At 40.4% G+C, this 24,136-nt stretch overlaps 1 protein-coding gene across 1 annotated transcript in view; it reads right to left on the bottom strand.

Moving 5' to 3' along the window:
• The window catches only part of fras1 (Fraser extracellular matrix complex subunit 1), a 258,127-nt gene that overhangs the window by 136,160 nt on the left and 97,831 nt on the right, over positions 1–24,136 (bottom strand). The window contains exons 12-13 of the mRNA XM_068720965.1: positions 12,276–12,419; positions 8,629–8,775 (exon numbers count right to left, since the gene is read on the bottom strand). Coding sequence (XP_068577066.1) covers positions 8,629–8,775; positions 12,276–12,419 — 291 coding nt within the window. The remainder of the gene's footprint in view (positions 1–8,628; positions 8,776–12,275; positions 12,420–24,136) is intronic.

Genomic DNA, 24,136 nt, shown 5'->3' with positions numbered 1-24,136 from the left:
TTGAACATCTTCAGCAGCCTGAAATCAGATCCAATCTTCAACAAATTTGGGCGCTAACGTATTTGAAAGTGACCAAAAATGAGTGGCCTATTTGAAATGCTTACAAAACATTAAAGCTTGTGTTCTGTGGAAAGCAGGTCATTTAAATACTTGGCTCTGATTGGAGCGTTACTGCCACGTCCATCATTTTCAAGTCCAGGCAGCTCATTAAAGTCTCATCCTATTGAACGAGAAAATGCTGATTACTGCGACGATCTGCCACCGGTCCTCACATACGGACTCAAACAGTCGATGTGCGATTGTGGAAAGGATTCTCAAAATAGCATCATGGCGCCTCTTCCAGCGGCGCAACCTAGAGGAACCGAGGAAATGTTCAACTTTATGCAGATTTACTGTGACGCGCAGGAGCGACAACACAGAGACAACTGCTTGCTTTGATTCCCTCAGTAGAATCAGGCCTCTATCCTAATCAGCCTGATTGAAGACTTTGTGTATTTAAATGTAAGATATGCGCTAAAAACGTATTATCAAATAGCAAATTAAGAGAATTATGCAGCTTAGGAAGAGATATGCACTGTCTCACCTTCTTAGTGTGACAGTTTAATTGAAGTTCTGTTTATCTCATCCACACAGATGTGTTTGTGTTTCTTTTTCTGATTTTTTTTCTCTCTCCATCTAGTCTCCCTGCATTCCCACGCCTGCTAAGCACACGGCTTCAGTAAAGGGTCACACATGGGGTGACTAAAATGCATTGCAACCCCAAGTGTGTGCTGCCTGTGGAGCATCATGCATGCCTGACACAGCTTACGTTGTTGTCTGTTTTGTCATTATTTAGAATGTGTGCAAACTTAAACTGCCTCTACAGAATGAGTTCTTTTCACTCTGTACATTTACAACGAATCAAACTGTGCCTTTTCTTTGTTGCTCTCTCATTCTCTCTCAACCTCCCTTCTTGCTTTCCTTTCCTCTTCACATTCAGGGTGAACAATTACCACCAACCACCAGCCAGATTGACTTTTTCAGTTTTTTTTATTGTGGGTGGATAAATGGCTCTTTTCTATCAGCATGGGATTCAAATCTCTGACACTAGGTGAAGAACTACGCTGGTGCTTTTGCATGTTTCAGCCCATCAACTACAAATCATGCACATTACTGTCACTGTTACTTTTCAAAGGCTACAATCATTTTGTAGATTGATTTGCTTTGAAACAGCTTTGTGTTTCTGCTCATTTCAGCATGATATGAAAATCAACTTTAAGAGACTTATCAATAAATGATCTATCAAAGCGAATATATATTTCTTTATTTATGATCACATTCAGCATGCAAGTTTTAAAAATGCTTTCTTTCTTGGTACATCAACTATAATGTGTGAACTCCAACTTTGAAAATGAGAAAGTCAGCTGCTGAAAACACACACACATCACTCGTAAATCTCTGCGTTTTCCTCAAGAACTCAAAACCATCACCATTTATTTAACTTCTGCAACTGTAGTGTGAGGCGACAACAACCAACGTGACGCAGCGACGCAAAGCAGCGACGCAAAGCAGCGACGCAAAGCAGCGACGCAAAGCAGCGACGCAAAGCAGCGACGCAAAGCAGCGGTGCAATGCAGCGACGCAAAGCAGCGGCGCAATGCAGCGGCGCAATGCAGCGGCGCAATGCAGCGGCGCAATGCAGCGGCGCAATGCAGCGGCGCAATGCAGCGGCGCAATGCAGCGGCGCAAAGCATCATCTTCAATAACGGTTGCTCGTTATAACTTGAGATCTGAGAAGCGGTCAATGGAAACTGTTTTGGAAAAAACAGTTTCGACAAACGACAAATAGAAGAGTAAAGTTTCCTGTTCAGTTCTGTGTGAGAAGGGTTAAAGTCAGAACCTATCCTCCACTGTGACAGGTGGAATGACAGCTGGAATAGATTCTTGGCCCACTTTTCAATCTTCGTACTCCTCAGCACCTTCCTATTTCATTGCCATCATCTCTCTCTCTCTCTCTCTCTCTCTCTCTCTCTCTCTCTCTCTCTCTCTTCCCATGATGCTCTCTTTTCTCTGTCCCAGGCCTGTTCTCTCCTCAGTCCTCTGGCCTTTCTCGAGTCTCACATTGGATTTCTTGTCATCTCACTTTCTCTCTGTGTTTCTCTCAAGCTTTTTTTTTTCATCCGTACAATTTTAATGCCTCTCTTTCTAGTTTACCTCATCATCTTATTCTTCTTCTTCTCCATGATTCAAACATTTCTCAACAAAGTTTCTGGGAGAGACATGCTGGACATTTCTAAACTTTTCTTATTGCAGATGAAGCAAAAACAGACACAGCGTGCATCTTCAAGCTTTCTGTACATTTATATGAGTGGATCATATAAATACACATACATACACACACACACACACACACACACACACACACACACACACACACACACATATATACAGTATACTATATGCACACACACACACACACACACCCTCCAAAAATGGTTGTGTCCAACAAGGGGATTACACGTCCTTTACCTTGCCCCCATCGAAGGAAAGCAATTTATTTTTCTGTGCAGCTCGAAGCGCAAAGTTATCAGCGAATGTAATCCCAGCAGGCCGGTCGCCAGAAGCCTCCACTAAAGCCTACTCTGCATAAACCAGGGGAGGTGGAGATGAATGCACAGTCACACGGTGCAGCGGATAATCTCCCCCCTCTGTCTGTCCTTCTGGGACAGGGGGGGCACGCGATTACCCCCCCAAACTCTGAGTGATAAAACGAGATGAGATGAGAGATTCGGCAATTAAACTGAGCACGAAGAAAGCAGCTTTGCGAGGAAAGGAAATAAACATTTTTTCGGGAAAATACCCATTTATAGGAATGGAATCGGAAGCGGGAAAAGGTTTGGATGTCAATGTTTGTCACTGACATCAAAAAGCCTAAATCTCCAACATGGCCACTCTTAAAAGACACGTTTCATACGACTATCATGAGGTTTATTTTTTTAACTTGTGCAGTTCTCATGGCTCCTGACTGCCACATTCACAGCCAAACTAAAATGCAAAATTCAGCTAAAAAATGGGTGACACTATGAAGTTGGTATTGATTCAATCTGTCACTGCTCTCTGGAGATTTCACAAAGCAAAGACACTCAGCGCTGTGAAAGCCATGAGGAACAAAAGGCGGCTATCAATGCCAAAAGGTTTTGTAGTTCAGAGAATCAATAGAGACCGGCTCTCCTCGAAAAGCTTTTTCTTCTTCTCAGGTGACGCGTGAACGAGAGAGGCCACGACACAACGCCGGAGTCATCGCAGACAAAAGTGTTCAAAGCCAACAGCAGCGCGTGTTCAACGGTGAGTCCTCGAAAGAAGATTGTCTTCATATTAATGACAGAAAGTAAGAGACTTTATGGAGGAAAGAAAAGCTCAACACACTCATTCAGAGGGCAGCTTAATATGGGTTAGCATTCATGCTACTAAGTTAGCAAAGAGAGGAGTTAGTAGATATATCCTTACATCCATACATATATTAAACATACAATTTGTTTTTTTGCATTCATATTGTGTCGTAGCAGCAGTCAGATTGGAAGAAATTGGTCCTAAATCTTGACGTTGTCACATTGTCCTTGGTTGCTGAAGCTTTAAATCAGTTGTCAATCATTGTTTATGATTGACAACAAATAAATGTCATCAGATTTCTCTTACTTCATCTGGAACCGTGTGAAATAGTTTTGAGGCCTTAAGTAGCAAAGAACCTGTCGGACATCTGTTTGGCACACTAGAGACCTTCAACCACATCAAATCCATCGCATTTAACAATAAAAGAAATCCATTCCACCACCATGAACTTTGTCTGTCTTTAATTTACATGTTTTTATAGCGAAACTCCAGCGGACCTTAACTAAAGAGGTGGCAGATTAAAAAACATTCATGTGTTATATGAATAGATCAATCTCGGCATATCCCATTTGATGTTTGGCTGTGAGGAGTTGAAGTTTAATATGTGCATCTGGAGAGGTCCTTCTACTGTTTCCCTAAAGGACACTCTTTAACCGCTCCCTTTAAAATGTCTTCTTTATTGCATGTTGGGGTTCAGGTTGAGGTAATAACGACAGCATTTTAGAGGGAGCAGATAACAGCGTTTCAAGTCCTTCCAGAGACAGAAATCACAGTTATAGTTTTCAAGACTAAAATTAAGAGACTTGTAACGATGTTTTGGACCTTTTCTCCACTGAAGTTTGACTGAAATATCCAGTCAGGAGCAACACAGTTTATGCAACAAGACAAAAAAAAAAACAGAAGTGAACGACAGAAACAAAAAGGGAATAATATCTCCAGGACAACGGCCTCCCATAATTATTAGCTGACTTTGAATACAAGCAGACGCAGTAAAGCCTTCAGTCATGAGCCAGAGGCATTAACAAAAAACAGAAAGCACACACAGGCCTTCGGGGACGCATTAGGCTCTGGGTGGTCCTGGTCCTCTGCCAACAACACTATAATGCTCCGTAGTCGTCTCCTGCACCTTGCAAACACCTAGCTCACTAATAACTGCTCTGTCTCCTCCACCACATTCCTTCAGCCCCCCCCCCACCATAAACAAACTCTGGGATAACAGTTCGCTCCGGCTAAAATCCGCCCTAATCACCTACTGATTAACAGTCCCAGAGATCGTGACTCACACTTTCCACTGCTGCTCAGAAAGGAGGGCTTGGGAAAAAAAAAAGGTTTTGTGCAGTGTTCAACCTGGGGAGGTGAAGGGATGAATGCACAACGGGCTGTGGGCTGCTTTACTTTGCTTCTACTGTGCAACATTTGAGAGTGAAATATATAAATGCAGGGGGAGATGTTGGATTAATGCATGAGAGGGGAATTCTACAGTGGATGCCTCCAGCGTGTATGGCAACATAAATGCACGGAGTGGGTTTTGTATAGGTAGCAGTGTGTACGGTGCAGAGAGCTGGGCGGATGGAGGCGAGATAAAAACACAAAGCCGGCTGCTGCCGTGTCCTATTTGAGGCCGGCGGAGGAGCTTGTGCACCGGGAGGTTGTGGGATTCCAATCCTCCTGACGATATTCATTAAGGTGTGAAATTGAGCTGCACAACCGGACTGTAATCACATTGTGGTTGCTCTCTCTCTCTCTTTCTATTTCTACCCATCATCCCCCCCTGGGAGTCACAGCAGGTCTCCCCCACTCGCTGCAGGCGAAACTGCTCAGAGTGCATTAGCATGTCCACACGGGTTTAGCTCAGTGAGTCTCTGGGTTTTATTTACTGGCCCGGGCTTTGGAGCGCTGGGAGACCTCTGAGGTAGATCGGTTGAGTAACGGTCCATGTAGACGGTCTTTGTTGTGCAGCTATCCTGCACTGTGTGCATTGAGATGGAGCCTCCCTTCTTGTTGTTAATGCAGTGTTAAGACTACAGAGAGGTTTATAACCTTGGTAGGTTACAGAACAAGAATGATTGTGTCTTTGTCAGCTGTAGTATTTAAATTATGTCTATGACTTAATGGGCTTCTTCTGTGGTTTGGTGTTAAAACCTTACACAACAAGAAATGTGTGTTTAGGTGTTTTAATTTGATCCCACTAGTGAAGCGCCCATTCAAAACCTGCCAAGTCGTAATGGGTTGGCCGCTGTTTGAGCGATACGAGAAATCAACATTTTTGTATTTGTCATGTAACTTCCATACTTAAGTAACATCACTTCTGTAATTATTCTAGCCCAAACTAAAGCACAGCCAATGTGTATTTGCACTTCTGACACCAAATGTTGATTCAGTACTTTAGTCTGTCTCTGACTGGTTTCATTTCATAATGTTTATATATGTCATTCATTTCTTTTATCCATTTCTCCTTTCTCAGATATGATGTCGCAGGACAGAGTTTTATCACGGTGCCATGGTTGACTGGGAGCTCGCTTCATGCAGGTGACTGACCGATCGGTAGGAGTTGACTACGCATTGACAACAGTGCGATCCCTCAACAGCTTCCCACTGGGAAATACAGCCAGTCGTCAGAACCAGGTCTCTGAGGTGGTGGGCGGACGTTTAGCTCCTGTGGCACTTTAAAATACGCCACGGCTCCAAGGCTCCCGAAAACAGATAATAGGTGGATTTCACAATAAAGTCTTTTAATTATTTCCTTGCAGAGAGTTTTTTTCAGTTTTTGTCCTGTGGGTGTGTGAGTGACTGACAGGGGGCAGCTTAATGCTGCAGTAATGACATCAAAACACACTCGGCTTCAGTTGAGTGAAATAACAACAGAAAACTTAAGCCGAATTAAGACTCTGGGATTCACAAGTCTGTTTCATTTTCTATTCCAAAAACAATTTTCAAGTGCTAATTGGTTTTCATAACGTTTGGTTGTGCGTTTGTTTTAATTCATTGACCAAAACTGCCTTTTATCATTTGCTCAAAAAAACTTCCATTGAGGCAGCAGGATGCAGGACAGCTTGTTCATGTGTTTGTTTCTAGTCGTCTTCACCACTGTGATGCTCCATACATCAGAAGCAGCCACTGATAAACTACAGACCATTCAGAATGCTGCTGCCAGGGTTTAAACTACAACTAGCATGAGAGATCATACAGCTCTCGTTCTAAGAAACCGACACTGGCTTTCTGTATCTCTTAGTTTTTAAATGGCCTTTTATATTTTATACCTCACAGACTCCACAGCTTGATTTATTCCCTCAGTAAACATTGTAAACATGAGTTTATGGTCTCAATCTCTAGTTTCAAGTCTTCAATACAGCATGATGTTCATTTAGTAAATGATGGTCCATTTAGAGTCAAATAGACCATGAAGCAGGGTATGCTTTAGGGCGGGGCTTATTGTGATTGACAGGTCTCTACCAGAGACGTATACAGAGTTTATACGTCACTCCTCCTCAGTCACCTCCCTTCACTGGTTGCAAAAAACCAAGATGGCGTCGACCAAAATGCTGAACTAGTGGCTTTAAAACTGCAGTCCACAAACTTGAGGTACGTCCACTTCTTATATGCAGTATATGGGAACACCCTGCCTTTAAACATTTGACTTTCTGACTCAGCGGACAGTTGTAAACAACTCAAAAATAAAAAAATTAAAAATTAAAAAATTTTAATAGAAATGTAAAAGACTAGAGATAGACTTATTCTTTACACAAATTTGAAGCACTCTCTTTAGTCGCTTTAAAAGACAGCAACACTTTTCCACACAATTCTGAATTTAGCAAGTATGAAACAAAAAGGACTTCCTGGGGAAACCACAATACTAGACTTCCAGAGAGAGAGAGAGAGAGAGAAAGAGAGAGAGAGAGAGAGAGAGAGAGAGAGAGATCTCTGCTTCATCACTTGGTAAAATATTCAGTCTGAACTTCCACTCAAAGTTATCCTGAACGGATCCACCAGAAAAACAAGTCACACAGAGTTTATCTGAAGCACCCGAACACTGTGACGCTGGCTCGCTGAACTGTGGATGCACTCTCTGCCCCGCTGCAAACAGCTTGATGTGTGATTTCTTTACTTTCTTTGCACTTTCTTTTTTTTGTGTGGGGGGGGGGGCAAAGTGTGGGACTATTTGGGCATAGAGATATAAAGAGAAAGGACAGCAGATGAAGTATGAGAGGAGGTAAAACAAACCTATCCATCTGGCTCCATGCAGGTCAGACAGTTTGCTCTCTTTTAGGATGTAATATAAGAGGGATATAGAGCATGATCAGATATGGATTTATATATTAAAATAATTATTTGGAATTATAACACATACATTTTGTAAAAGAAAAAAAATAAGGATGTCCAATTTCTTAATTTACGAAATCATGAATCCATGTATATAGGTGGAAAGAAGTCATACTTAATATCTAAAACATTTTATAAATATATAAAAAGTGATGAATAGTATTATCTGCAATCTGTGACTATTAATGATATTATCAAACATATGTTTGTATGTGCAGGTGCCTGAATAGATCATATTAAGATGTATTAGTCTCCGAATTAAGATGCGACAAATGAATATCTCTAATATGAATTAACCCCATCTTATTCAACTTTATGGAAATTTATCAAATCTTTCAGAGCAATAAAACCATTCAAACACTCGACTACTAGCTAGACTTCCTCAGTGAAAGTTCTGCTGGGTTTTTCATCTTTCCCAGTGTTACCTTGCCAGTGAATCTGAGCCAAAACAGCACCCAGAGGTAAAGAAAGTATGTACAGCAAGAAACCATCCAACCCCCCTTTTTGTATTTATTTATTTTCATTTTATTAAATTTTATTTATTTATTTCTCTCCCACTACTTTCCTTTCTCCACTTCTATGGAGGGATATATCGATGTATATGTTTATGCATTTTGAGAATAATGGATGGCTACAAGCAACTTAATAGGTCACAAAAAGTAACCGAGACTTGATAAAAGTGTCACATTTGATGTTTATCAAGTTTATACTCCGCATACTTGGACATGTACATGTTTAGAATGTATTTATTTATGTATTTATTTTATTTTGTCTGTTATTTGAACATCCCCCCCCACGATGTTTTGCATTGATTATTGTTGGTGCTCCTGGTTTCGACGTCTTTGTATGGATGTGCGTGTGTGTGAGGATTTGTAAGTTAATAAACAAAAACAGCATCCAGAGTGCACGTCGGGCCACCCGACAGGGTTCGGGACTCACTGCGACAGTGTGCGTCGTCGTGCTGATAGGAACCAGGAGGACAGGAGGCTAGGCACTCGCTGCTATCGGCGCTCAGCAGGGGCAGCCGGGAGCCGCAGGACCGGCAGTCCCACCCGCTGGAGCAGGAGGCACAGGATGACTGGCAGGCTGGGGAGGGAGGAGAGGGAGAGAGAGTACCGCTGTCAGTCACTTAAAAAAAATAAATTGAATTAATTTCCCTCTTCCTATCTGAGCTGCTTTCATGGTTACAGGACTGTCTGTCACAGCTCAGTCCCACTCGTAGAGGAAGCACAGCACCTGGATGAGCAGTTCATTAAAGGTGAATCCGGTAAAGTAACATTTGAAGTCTCTAGTTGATCCGGACGGCATGTTCTGAGACTGTGGAGGGAAACTGGAGGAAACCTGAGGTATATTTTAACACAGAAAATATCCCCAAAAAGAAGTTAAATAAAAAGCAAATCAACTTTTTGCTATGCAAATTTTCTCAAAAGAACAGAAAATGTCTTTCCTGGAGCAATGAAGATTAATCTTCTCTGCAACTATGAAACTCAACGTATTCTCACACAACGGTTTTCATGTGATGTCTTACGGAAAAGTTACTCCTCGTTTTTCGTGCGTTTTCCTACGAAAGTCTAGCGACACGTGACAATTTTTGCTCGTTACATGAATACAGTCTACTTAGTTAGGTTTAGACAGCAAAACTACTTAGTCGGGTTTAGGCAACAAAACTACTTAGTCGGATTTAGGCAACAAAACTACTTAGTCGGATTTAGGCAACAAAACTACTTAGTCGGATTTAGGCAACAAAACTACTTAGTCGGATTTAGGCAACAAAACTACTTAGTCGGATTTAGGCAACAAAACTACATAGTTAGGTTTAGGCAACAAAACTACTTAATCGGGTTTAGGCAACAAAACTACTTAGTTAGGTTTAGGCAACCAAACTACTTAGTCGGGTTTAGGCAACAAAACTTCTTAGTTAGGTTTAAGCAACCAAACTTCTTCGTCAGATTTAGGATAAGGTCGTAGTTTGAGACACAGCAAAGAAAGCTGTGCAGATTAAATTTAGTTTAAAAAAGTAATGTCCCAGTTGAGATGAACTATATCACACAGAGGAAAAAGGAATACATTGTTTCATCCTAATATTCTGATTAAACTCACCCTCCTGTATATCTTTGGCAGCTAGACACTGTTTGGTGAAATGTAATCTACACACAGACATCTCCATAAATATAATAATGACACCGGTGCCTCTAGAACCGGAGAGAGACTTCAAATGTTGTTAAATGAGAAATCTCAAGATTAATGAATAAAAAGCAACTAAAGCTCCCAGTCAGCCACTCACACAGAGGCAGCAGGAGGAAAGGAGAGGAAGAGGAGATGTGATCCTGATCGCGATCAGGATGAAGATGATGGTGAGGATGGAGAGAAGGACGAGGATTGATTAAAAAAAAAAGAGATAGTGAGATAGACGGACTCGAGGCGAAAGGAAGATGAAAAGAAGAAGAGACGACAAGAGACAACAAGAGAGACACGATCTTATCATCGATGCAGCTTCAGTTAAAAATGTCTAAGTTAGGCTGTGTGGGATTGACTGAGCATGTTTCAGTCCACTGGTGGCCATATTGGTTCGATCACACAACTCACACATAGCTCATGACTCACCTGCTGATAAAAAAAGTTGTAGCAAAAAGGTTTTAGTATTACTGAAACGAGTGAGCTGCACGTTTTGTCAGGATTGGAAGAAACTAACTAACAAAGGTACAATAGTTTATTGGCATGAAATGTCATTAAAGCAGTGTGGTTTTTACAAAATCCTCTGATGTCAACATCCTGTTTGCCACGTGGGTTATCAAGTCAGAACACGCTATAAGTCTGTTGATTGGATGTCAGAAAGCTTTGATGACAAGCGGAACAGACTAAAAGAGTTTTTAATGATATCTTACGAAAAGTTACTCTTTGTTTTTTGTGTGTTTTCCTACGAATGCCTCATTACATGCATGAAGTTTTTTCAAAATAAAACCCCATCTTCACAGGAAACTACTTAGTCCTTCTGATCACATCTGTATCGTTGGTTTTTGACTATAATCGTCATATTTGATGTAATTTAAGTCGAATGAGTTATATGTTTGGTAGCTTCTGCGTTGTATTGTGGTGCTGCTGTCTTGGAAAGATATTTTTAATCTCACTTTCCTGTTTGAATTAATGTATTATAACAGATACACAATCCCCACACACTACCCAAATATCCCTCTTTATCTCTCTGAAGCACAAGTGTGGAAGTGCTGCTGAAAGACGCCGCTGCTAGCATTAGCAGCTAGGCCTTCAAAGTGAATACCGTTATCTGTGCCTGGTAGCTTTACGACGTTTGTGGTGTTTACATTTTCATGAGTAGCTGTGGGCAGTAAACGCCTCACAAGGAGAACAGGTCAACAACATGGAAGGAATTCAACGCAGTGAAATGCTCAGAAGTATTGTGGCTGTTTGCGGGTCAGCGCTCGGTCAACATGCCGCAGCTGTTTTTTTTGGAGTCAGGCAAACTGTGACCTCGACAGGCTCAAACACACACACATGAATGAAGGATGAGGGAAGAGAGCAATCGCATGAACTCAATACTGATACAGGCACACACACACAGACACTGTAGCAGACATTTTAATGCTGCTTTTTTAATGCTGCTGCACTTCGACAAATATTTCCTCTTGAAAGTGGAGCCAATGGTTTCGTTTGTTTTCAGCTTAAAGGGTGACTTTTGAATTTTTGTAACCTGGATCATAGTTTTTTTGTCTAAGTGACGAATGACGGCAACGTAATCTCTCTACGGCCAATAAAAGTGCTTGTTGTTGCCGCTGACCGTAATCAGATTGTTACAATAAGTGTCTGACAACATGTTATTGAGTCATGTGACTTGTTGCCGGGAGATAAACGGTGGAAACGTGAGTGACAGTTGAAGAGAGGAGGGTCGGTGTTGTATTGTAGTGTTGTATAAAAGATTTTTAATGTCATGGCTGAATGTTAAGGTGATTTTGACAGTGAGACTTTGCAGCCGTTTGGCGGCGTTCTCCTTCAATACTGGACCACATTTAAAAAGATGTTGTTCCCATTAGTCACTTAGCCACAAAAACATGATAAAATAGGGTCCATGTTGAAAAGTTACCTTTTCCTTTTTATGATTTTCAATGCATAATTCTCTGTCTTAACAGCCTTTAGAAAGTACAGGTACTAGTACAAGTACCATAGTATTTAGGTGAGGGACACTAAACCTGATTCCCAAACTGTGGTATGCGGACCACAGGGAGCCTCTGCAGAGCTTCTACAGGGTCACCAGTAAATATAAAAGATTACAGAAATCTGAATTAGTGGAGAGTCAGTTGAACTGATTCCAGCAGTATGTGTGTTCAGCTCTGTGTGTTCTTATTTGGCAAAGTTATGATTCAAAGAAGACGTTTGTCATTTTGCTCCTTCAAAGATAACATCTCTTTGTCCTCGTTGATTTTTCATAAAAAAAATAAAAATGTTGAACGAGCAGAATCAGAAAACAAAAGACAAAACATTCATTGACGTACAAAGAGCTTTGTGTGAAGTGAGATAATTGCAAGATTTTGCAAGAATATTTGGACATTTATATATTCAAAAGACGGTCCTACCTGCACAGACCCGTCCGTCGGCGTAGTAGCCGGCTGGACAGACGGACAGACAGCGGCCCAGATGGAGGACGGCCTTCGGGTCCCTGCAGCTCTCGCATTGGTCGGGAGACCCTGAGCACGACAGGCAGTCTGCGTGGCACTGGACTGAAAGACACACATTTCAATGGAAGACCTCAATACAATACGTTTGCATTGACAGTAAAAGATACGGACAGATTATATATTATGCATGACACGCACACAGTCTATTTCATGCTCATTTTATTCTATACATCTGGACAGACACTGCTGGTGGCACTTAAAGACTTGAAGTCTCATTCAGTGACACACATTCTGACGTTTAATTTGATGCAAATTCCGTCTATCAGATTTGGCTCTGCACTGAAACTCAGTTAGTAGAGGCAGACAGATTTAACTTTGAAAAAAACACACACACACACACACACACACACACACACACACACAGTAAATTATTTTTTTCACGAATCAATCCAGTACATTTGGTTCCACAGTCAGACTGTTATCCGTGGTGGAAAAGTTTCTCCCTGCGGGGAGTTTTTGAGCCGTCCACAGTCTTCTGCTGTCTGCCAACAAACCCACTGGTGCGTTTTGTGACGAGCCATTTAAGTGCTTTCACTGCCCACACTGGTTCCCAGTTGGTCCAACATTTTTACCAACAACACGCAGAGACAAGCACAGGCTGGTATCTTTAATGCGAGGACCAACTGCACTTTAAAGTCATTACAAAGTCATAAAGCTGGAGTGTAAACTGGGTTTTTTCATTATCTAAATGCACATTTATGCTGCTTCTGGTCGCCTGCTGGTTGTTGTTGACCAGTAACCATTAGTGCACTTACAGGTTACAGTTATTCCTGTAAGTCCACTCACAACAAACTCATCTCATCCATGCTTGTTGGCATTTCTGCAACACTTTCTCATCTCGTTTCCTCTGTTCTAATCCTCACTACGACGCTCTGATCGCCACAAATGTGAGTACGTTTGGTAATAAAGTACATTTAGAAACAAAGTGGACACAAATCAATCACATTCTGAGGTTTAAAAAGTAATAACTGCTATGTTGAATACAATCAGTATATGAGGTAACATACAAGTATTGTTGGGAGAAGTACTTTTACTTAAAAATAAGTATAGAATAGTAAAGTATAGAGTATAGAAGTACTCTGTTAAAAGTAAAAGTAGAGTTTGCAATATATTGATGTTATATCAGTATCATGAAATGAGACTAGACATCGTCTTTTGGATATTTTAATATAATATTCGTGTTGTCTCTTCCTGGTTTTAAAGGCTACATTACAGTAAAGTGATGATATTTTCTGAACTTATCAGACTTTTCTAATATTTTATTTTCCCACTAAAGTCATTGTATCGACATTATTGATGATTATTTATCAAAAATCTCATTGTGTAAATATTTTGTGAAAGCACCAAATGTTAGCCATACAACATCATCGCAATAACAACCAATTTGGTCAAAAATATAGTGATATTTGATTTTCTCCATACCACCCCAGCCTAGTAAAAGTTCTGCGTTCAAAATTGTACTTAAGTAAAAGTACATAAGCATTTCCATTAAAATATACTTAAAGTGCCAAAGTAAAAGTACTCATTAAGCAAAATGGCCCATTTCAGAATAATGTATTATTGATATGATAATTAGCAGTGGTGGGCCGTCAGGGCCAGTTAAGCCTTCTCTGCTGGCCTAAACAGAATCACAAAGTTATAGCTATTTTATAATTTAATAATTTTTCACAAATACAAGTATTCTAATTTTTTTCCCATTAGCTTATTTTCTCATTGCACAGCTCCTGTCTTCCTCAGTTGCTCTGCTTCCAGTGCAGCTTGTTTTAAGTAGAGCTCTTATCCAATCAGATTCAGCCTCTATGTCTCTATGTAAGGAGAGAGGCCTGAGGTCCTCTAGGTAGACTTTGCAGATTAAAGTATACGGGGACGATATTGTTGATTGTCATCGTCTTCAACCAATCAGATCTTTAGTCTGACATGTTGGGTGTATTCTTTGACGTGCCAGAGCTACCCAGGTAGTCTGCTAAGTACGTCACCATTAACGTGCGCCGTGATTGGTCAGTGGGTCAGCGTGACTTTTGTCAAACAGAGAGCTAGCTAGCAGATCTTAGTGTTTAGTAAGAGTTCAAGTTGAAACATATGTAAGAAGTTATGACATTTTTAGCGTTTTGCTTGGTGTAGATTCTTTTTTTTTTACCTAGCTGTGTTTTTTTAACACTCAATGGCTGAGAAAAGCTGGACATCATATCAAAGGGTCGGTCAAGCCCACAGCTAGCAGCCCTGACCCAGCATGGAAAAGGATTTGTACGAACGGTATTTCTGGCTGACAGCTGCGGAGAAGCGTTGCACATTTTAAACTTTTGGAGAGACCTGAGTGGACTTTGTCATTAAGTGAAGAGCAGCTGTGGTAAGTTAACTGATTTTGCGTCTTTACATCTGCAGTAGTGTTTCTACTGTGTTCATTTGTCTATCGTGTCGTTTTTATGAATAATATGAATGTCTTGTGCTCTAGCGCTGCAGTGTTGCTGGATTGATTTGTTGCTTTGTTGTCATATACATATATATGACTGGTTCTTGTGAGTTTTTCTTGTCATTGTGTTAATTACATTGATTTGGAATATATGCATTGTCCGTTAATGACGAAGCATCCCGTCATGCGCAGGGTTATTGTCCGGACAACTGAATCCGTTCGAGCTGTTGTTTCCCCGCTAAGCTAGTTAGCTTAGCCCCCTTGAAGACACGTGCGGTGCCGCAGCCTCAGCTGTTTTTTGTTATTGTTCCGGGTTCAGAGGTCACAAAGCCTGTTGTCTGTTACGTGAGCGCAGTCCACCGAAAACATTATATTTCCCACAATTTAAGCTTCTGCATTTTCCAAATGCACTAGTATTATTCAAACGTATTGTTCGGTTCTTAAGCCTTGTACCGAACGGTTTAATACGAATATGTGTATTATTACACTCCTAGAAACAAATAACCATGGCTGTGGTGTCATAATGAGCTTATTAGGAGATGGCTCAAGTGTAGTCCTACTACACTTGAGCCATCTCCTAATAAGCTCATCAATTAATACGTCTTTATTCAGACGTATTAATTGTCTAAATAAAGTATAAAGTAGCAGAAATGGAAAAACTTTCCAGAGAAAATACCTAAAAATTGTACGTTAAGTACAGTACATTGACTTAGAGTCAGCAGTATCAGTCGTATTTCAGGTGTTGTAGCTCAATAAGGATACATGCTCAGTCAAAAGAAACAAATAAATATGATTTATTATATATATATATATATATATACATACATTATATTTTTTAACACACTCTGGGTAATCCTCTCATAGTGTTGGGATTCTTTTGAACTGCTTACATTTTGCATGACTTTACATCACTAAGTCCGAGCACTTGTGACCTAAAAACATTGATCCTTCTGGGTTTGTTGAAGTTGTTTTTGTATTTTTTAACTCAGGAGAGCTGTGAAAGCAAAGAAAATCTGTTCTCCTCTAGTCTTCTACGGAGAAAAGCAGCTGAAATTCATCTTAATCCAATTAATGTGTAAAAGAAGTTGGACGGGACAAACATTACAAAGAGACGTCAAAGTGTCCGGTATCCTCTTTGTTCTGTAGAAAACTAGCTTTTAAAAATCTGCAAATACAGGTCTCATAAAATTCAGAAACTCCTTCAACTCGTTCACACAAACGCCGCCAGCATCTGCAACGACAGAGACCGGGTTGACAATCGTCGTATCTGGATGTCGGAAGATGCGAATGCAACATGCGCGGCTGCTTGCACATGCATTGAGTAAAGAAAGAGCTTTTGCCACTTGTAAAAATGCGACTGAGGAATCTGATTAATGCGAGGAGAAGGAGGGAGACAAATAGAACGGGGCAAAGAAAATGAGAGGATTTGTAGACTGGAGAGACTATGAGGAGGGACAAGTGGATAAAGAGTTGAGGAAAAAAGTAAGCCAGAACACACTGTTCCAAGTCTCTCCATCGCTCTCGTTACCCCCTCATACCGCTACCTCTCATTATTCTCTTTCCCACACAGCTTCATGTGATCTCTCCTGTCCATTTTCTTCTCATTTCCTTTCCTTCCACTCTCACTTTCTGACCTCACCCTTCATCCCCCTCGTCTTCTCTCTGACTGAGGAAAAAAGCTGGAGCAAAAATAATAAGTGTGTGAAGGAGGAGGTAGAGTGAGAAACGTGGGAGATTGAGATACTCAGCGCTGTATGTTCGGGCTTATTGGCTGATAGGAATGTTAGTCAAGTGTTTGTCTCTCTGCTCAGCCGTGTCCAACGCTTCAGCTGGCGGTAATGTACCAACAGTCTCGCATACATCCCGGCATCCGCTGTGGACTCATCCATCCTGAGCTCTTTCTGCAACAACAACTACAAAAAAAATCACTCCTGAATGTTAAACAGTGGAAACAAATGAGTATATCTGAATACAAAACTCCACCTGAATAGTAACAAGATCATTCCTTGTTTGCTCTGACAGCTGAGAAGTGAACGGGGATATTTTGTTCCCCTCCCTCCTGAGGATAAAACCACATTTCCTGCACAAGTTAAGCGATCACACATTGTTTACAGAAGGCTGCCTCGACGCCGTGCTTTCATTTCCTCATAAGCATATAGCGAGCCAGAATCCCTGAAGCGCTAAATTAAAAAACTACAGCTGTGATTAACAGCAGAAGTTGTCGGGAAACAACTCATCCGGAGGTGCAGATCCCGGGCGCGATTAACTGTGCGACTCCACTTGATTATGACACAAACTTCTCACTGCAGATGTGTTAACTATTTGGCACTATTTGGCAGAGACAAGGCTATTTTGTCACCAAATGTCATGAGAAACATATAAAGAGAGGTTAAAAGAAATCCCCAGCCAATTGGACTGACCTCTAACTGAGACTGGCTACCTGCCACAGTGACTAAGAGAATAAGCCAACAACTTACCCACCAAAGCCAACATTTACCAGCAGTTGGCTGGTGGTTCACGGTAATTTCACACCCTGATTCCCACTAAAAAGGACACGGCACCATTCAGCCATTCACTCGTGCATTCTGCTGCCAAATGTTCAATCATGAGACTCTTTATGTGAGACAATAAAGCCTCAATGAGGATCAAATCCCTTTAATTCGTCCAAACTTTGTTGATTAAAATTGATGCAATAATGGTGACGAGATTAAGAGACTTTAAATGGTGTGTGTGTGTGTGTGTGTGTGTGTGTGTTACAGATTCACACATTTTAGGATGTGTGGGCTCGTATTCGTCAATGCTCTGTCAGCACTGTTGCTGTTGTTTGCACCGTTAGCGCCGTTAGCCGCTAGCCACCAGCTGAGCCGTCAACATGTTGAGAGCCATGTGGAGGCAATCCCTCAATCATACAATACCAATACAACAATCTAGAAGTACTCTGTTTAAAGTAAAAGTACTGCATTCAAAATCTTACTCAAGTGAAAGCACAAAAGTATTAGCATCAAAATATACTTAAAGTATGAAAAGTAAAAGTACTAATAATGCAGAATGGCCCATTTTAAAATAACATATATTACTGAATTATTAATTAACGTTGGTGCTGGTAAAGGTGGAGGTAGTTACCACTCTTTTTACTACAGTACCTTTATAATGCGCTAGCTTGTGAATTTCCACCTGGACATCAATCAAGTCTTATTGTACTATGCTGTAAAATAAGTACAGTACTTGAGTAAATGTACTCAGTTACTTTCCACCACTGGTTCATCTGATAGTTGTGGTTTATAGAGAGCAGAAACATTTAAAATGCAGAAAGTAGCACCGCTACTAAGTGCCATTTGACAAATAGAGTGATCATAAACACTGGCAAACTACCGGCTACAACGTAAATATATTCACAAATTAAAAGATTAGCACATTTAAATGTGTCTGTATGAAATGATCTAGCCAGCTATTCGAGTCACATTATTTACCATAATAACAATAATAGAGCCGTGTAAAAATTGTTATTATGCTATGATTTTATTCTGAGTGTTGGGGAAAAGAATATTTTTTGCACATTATCTGAGGCGCCGGAAGAGTCGACTGTGATGTATCGTGGGCAGAACCGCTGGTCGCGTCAGACAGAAATAATCGCTGTTACAAAGCTGCATTTCCCCCGATGCCAGAAGACATTAGGGCTGTGGAGTCTTTGGGGGAAGGAAGGATTGCTTTCAGCAGAAGTTCAGTCATAGAAAATACTCCTTTTCTGTCAAAGAGTTCCCGAAACATTTCTCCTCCGACATAACGACAGATTAGGACATCTCCGGGGTCCTTTCCGAGGTTAGGAGAGTGGATTTAACACTTAATCTTCGTGCTTAAAGGAGCCCCAAATATGTATCACTCTGAGGATATTTAACCAGTAAGCCCTGATCTACTGCTTTATATATTAGCACTAAACAGTAATACATGTATGTCAAAAGACCGTATGTGCACGACACCTGAACGCAGCTCCCGTTTATGTCGGGTGTGAACTGTCAAATGAGAGGAGAGGCTGCTGACCTCTGGGCCTATGGATAGCCATGATTAATAGGCTTACAGGAAGATTTACGGTTACACTTGAAGGGAAAGAGAGAATATGTTTTTTTTTATTCCTTTTTTTTTCTATTTTTAGCTGCAAACTACACACAGTCTGAAAATCCAATCCACAGCCAGGACGACGAACGAGCGAACACACGTGTCCCTCATCAGCACATGAATGTAAAGTGAAGTGTGTAAATCATGTTTAAATCACCTTTGTTAAGGCATGAATAAACATGCATTATAAAACCATTACTGTACTACACACGTTAACAGGCACACACAAGCCGTGATGTGATGACAGGTGCAAGTGCAGGATGATGTGAGTGCAAAGCTCACAAACACCTTTAAATGATTCACTCAAGCACACACAAGAATCATGCAAAACACACATTATATTACACATAGTATCCCTCGATGACCAACGTTATTAACTCTAACACATGAACACAATGTACGATATGTAAAGAGAGACGGAGAAATTTCCTCTCCAACACCATCATTTCTATGTATACATCATTTTTACGTATACATACATACATACATATACACACACACACACACACACACACACACACACACACACACACACACACACACACACACACACACACACACACACACACACACATATATACATGCATATATACAGTTGTGGTCAAAAGTTTACATACACTTGTAAAGAACATAATGTCATGGCTCTCTTGAGTTTCCAGTTATTTCTACAACTCTGATTTTTCTCTGATAGAGTGATTGGAACAGATACTTCTTTGTCACAAAAAACATTCATGAAGTTTGGTTCTTTCATGACTTTATTATGGGTTAACAGAAAAAGTGATCAAATCTGCTGGGTCAAAGATATACATACAGCAGTGCTAATATTTGGTTACATGTCCCTTGGCCATTTTCACTTCAATTAGGCGCTTTTGGTAGCCATCCACAAGCTTCTGGCAAGCTTCTCGTTGAATCTTTGACCACTCCTCTTGACAGAATTGGTGCAGTTCAGTTAAATTTGATGGCTTTCTGACATGGACTTGTTTCTTCAGCATTGTCCACATGTTCTCAATGGGATTTAAGTCAGGACTTTGGGAAGGCCATTCTAAAACCCTAATTCTAGCCTGATTTAGCCATTCCATTACCACTTTTGATGTGTTTGGGGTCATTGTCCTGTTGGAACACCCAACTGCGTCCAAGACCCAACCTTCGGGCTGATGATTTTAGGTTATCTTGAAGAATTTGAAGGTAATCCTCCTTCTTCATTATGCCATTTATTCTCTGTAAAGCACCAGTTCCATTGGCAGCAAAACAGCCCCACAGCATAATACTACCACCACCGTGCTTGACGGTAGGCATGGTGTTCTTGGGGTTAAAGGCCTCACCTTTTCTCCTCCAAACATATTGCTGGGCATTGTGGCCAAACAGCTTGATTTTTGTTTTGTCTGACCACAGAACTTTCCTCCAGAAGGTCTTATCTTTGTCCATGTGATCAGCAGCAAACTTCAGTCGAGCCTTAAGGTGCCGCTTTTGGAGCAAGGGCTTCCTTCTTGCACGGCAGCCTCTCAGTCCATGGAGATGCAAAACACGCTTGACTGTGGACACTGACACCTGTGTTCCAGCAGCTTCTAATTCTTGGCAGATCTGCTTTTTGGTGGTTCTCGGTTGACTCTTCACCCTCCTGACCAATTTTCTCTCAGCAGCAGGTGATAGCTTGCGTTTTCTTCCTGATCGTGGCAGTGACAAAACAGTGCCATGCACTTTATACTTACAAACAATTGTTTGCACTGTTGCTCTTGGGACCTGCAGCTGCTTTGAAATGGCTCCAAGTGACTTTCCTGACTTGTTCAAGTCAATGATTTGCTTTTTCAGATCCATGCTGAGCTCCTTTGACTTTCCCATTGTAGCGTTTGTGGCCGTTTGTATCCAATGAGCCCTATTTAAATGGCCTCAGAGAAGTCACCAGCTGTAGTCACTCATAATCACTCACAAGAAGTTAAGAGGCCATGCTATGAAGCTCATTTCATTGACACAACTTTCTAAGTCACCAAAATTGCTAATTCATGTTGCTGTATGTATATTTTTGACCCAGCAGATTTTGTCACTTTTTCTGTTAACCCATAATAAAGTCATGAAAGAACCAAACTTCATGAATGTTTTTTGTGACAAAGAAGTATCTGTTCCAATCACTCTATCAGAGAAAAATCAGAGTTGTAGAAATAACTGGAAACTCAAGAGAGCCATGACATTATGTTCCTTACAAGTGTATGTAAACTTTTGACCACAACTGTATATATATAGAGAGAGAGAGAGACAGAGAGGAGAGGGGGCTGACAGGGATGCTGATAAAGAATCATATAAAAAGTAAAGAACCTTGATGGATGGCATGAACTCTTCTACAAAGAGTTTCCGGAGATAGAAAATAAAAAGATTAAAGCCTCCAGGTGTTTTTCTACCAAGATTAACAAATATGAAAGTATAGGTAGTTTAGTTCAGAGGGATTTGGGCTCCCTTTTATCTAAGAGATGATTAACAAGCAAGGAAAGAAGAAAAATCTAAATGCTGTGACGTCTAATATATATATATATAAATATGTCTTGGACTATGTTACCTCTTTGAGCCTCAGACAGTTATCTAAATGAAATCACCTGAGAAGTTCAGAGAGGAAAAGTCTCTTTGATGGAGCCGATAGAACTTGTCCGAAGAAACACCGTTTTAATCTTTAACAATGTGTTATAGCATTATCATGTATTATATTTAAAGTCTTAAATCTGACTATAAAGCAAGACAAATTTGACTTAGATAGCACAAATAAAATGAAGGTACTAAAGCAAAGTAAAATACGTCATATTGTACTTACAGTACTTACTTAAGTATTGTACTTTAGTGAATGAACTTAGTGGCTTTCCTCTACTATCATATTAATTAATCATCTCTATAAATCCACATTTATATGAAACTTTACACTCACAAGCTTCTCAAATGTGATCCTTGTCCTTTGTTGTGCCGGTGAAATGTAAGAAATATCAACGATGACTTTTAGTGTAACGGGATGATGAAGGAGATTTTGGTATTGAAGCTAACAAAATACCTTCATATGAAGTTAAATCCTGCACCAGCTGGTAGACATTATTAATAACCAATGTGGTTATTTGTGAAACTGCTGAATTAAACAGAATTAAATCAGAAGCAATAGGTTTTATAGCTTTCCCCAGTTGTGTACTCGGACTAATTAGGCTGTATTTTCCAGAGAATATACTGTGTTTTTACTTTTTAGACATTTTAATAAGCTGCTGCTGAGAAAAATGCTGTAAACAGTAGAAACCTAAGAGAGCAGGAAGTCTGTCGAGGGACGAGGAACACACAGGAACCAAACGAGAACCTCATCAAACTACCGTCTGAAACGGTCCAATCGTGTGTCCTGCAGTGACAAATGTCTCCAGTGCCCGACTGTAATTATTCTCTCAATGCAGCCAAACTTAATTATAAGTCTTCATAAATCTTAACGTTTGTCCCGCTGTTTAATTGCCTATTGGGGTATTTAACTATATGAGGTATTAACATGTGTTTGTTTGGTTGTAATTGCTTGACAGTCTGTGTCAATAAGACAGATGGATCTGCCATTATGTTATATATAAAGGAGGGACGTGGAACAGAAGTGCCGTGATGTGACTTGTGTGGTTTACACAAGGAAATGAGCTTAAAGACATAATTTAATGCCTTTAAGAGCATTTTAATTTCTTACTTTGTGGTATTTCCTACTGAAACGGGTTGAAGGAACATTTAAAAAAAGAAGGTATTTGCACCCACTGGGACTGAGGTCACCATTACACTTACACCGTATCATACTGAAAGCTTCTCTTTTTGCACTCATTAATTGTTAAATAGGTGTGTGTATATATTCTGCCATGGAAAACTGTCCAACAAAGTTTTTTTGTTTTATTCATGTAACTTCAAGGCCCCCAGGGAGAAGAAGAAGTTTTTAAACTAGTGTACCATTCAGCTCTGTGAAAAACTGCACACAAAAACAAAACCCAGGAATTCTAATCATATAGGCATGCTTGTTTGTTAAGCCGTTTGAATTTGATGTTGATATGCACATGTAGAAATGGATGTACATATGGAGAAGGACATACATAAAGGTTTGATCAGTTAAAAGCAGTGATGGACTGAGACCTGTCTAGATTGACTCTGCCAGCACTGCCTCACGTCCCAAAGGACAAGTTGGATTTTGTCCTCCTGTTCCGTCTCTATAAACTCTGTTTAGGAGCATGTCTTCCTGCTCGCTCTACTCTTTAATTATCCCACCAGCTTCTCATTTGCATATGCAGTATACAAAATAAAGCAGAGTGTATTTATATACCGGTAGCACCTCTCTAGAGCAAGTGTTTTTTTAAAGCATGAGTGAGACAAGTGTGAGTTTCCTGGTGGTCTCATCATAACGCTTCAAAAGGTGAGCGACCTCAATAGCCGCCACCTTGGCTACGTAGCAGTCCACAGAACTTGTGAAAATGGTGGCTAGCTAGCTAGCTAACAGCGGCAGATATATAAGATCTGTGTGATTTTATATAAGTAAAATCACACAGATCTTTTTTTCCTCCCTGTTTTAATACACTTGTCAAGTGTGCAAACAACTGGCAGATTTGTTTTTTGGCAACAAAAATCGAGGTACAAAGTTGGCGGTAACGCTTCGTCCGGTTTGCCATTAAAAAGAAGAAGAAGAAGAAGTGGTCAAATGCTGCGATCATCACTAACGCTGCATAGTGTACTTAGTGTACTACATGGAAGTGTACTAACAAAAGCAACCGAGTTGAGATGCAGCAACAGTATGGAACATCTTATTTTGGAGACGCCTTGCTCAGGAGAACGTTGTTTAGGGGATTCAATGACCAGCTGACCAACTTTTATTTATGTTAAGTCGAGTTTTAAAGAACAAAAGTCTCCAAAACACTCCGACTTCCACTGTTTGACCTGTACGGAGGTGTATTTCTTCATCTTAGCCCTCATCCTACCAACTGGAGACACTGCAAACCCCAGAGGTGTTGTTTTTGTTGTATGTGTTTTATTCTATCATTCCAATATTTCATGACTTTGTCAATCAATTTGTTCACAATGACATCAAATCATTGTTTTCTGTATTACATTTTTTTTTTTTAAATAAACCAATGTTGGAGTCCTGGGGGTCCCCAGTCAAAAGCACCCAATTCATTGGCATGTATTTAATAGATTACATAGAATAGATGAATAAAATGTTTGCCATGGGCCTTAATTTAAAGTGTCACTCTGTCAACAGAATCAG

Source organism: Cebidichthys violaceus, unplaced genomic scaffold, assembly GCF_023349555.1.
Source record: "Cebidichthys violaceus isolate CVI_PGR_0920_01 unplaced genomic scaffold, fCebVio1.0.p SCAF_26, whole genome shotgun sequence".
NCBI classification, from domain to species: domain Eukaryota; kingdom Metazoa; phylum Chordata; class Actinopteri; order Perciformes; family Stichaeidae; genus Cebidichthys; species Cebidichthys violaceus.
Note: the sequence above shows the minus strand (reverse complement) of the source record. Positions and strands in the feature narration are given on the sequence as shown.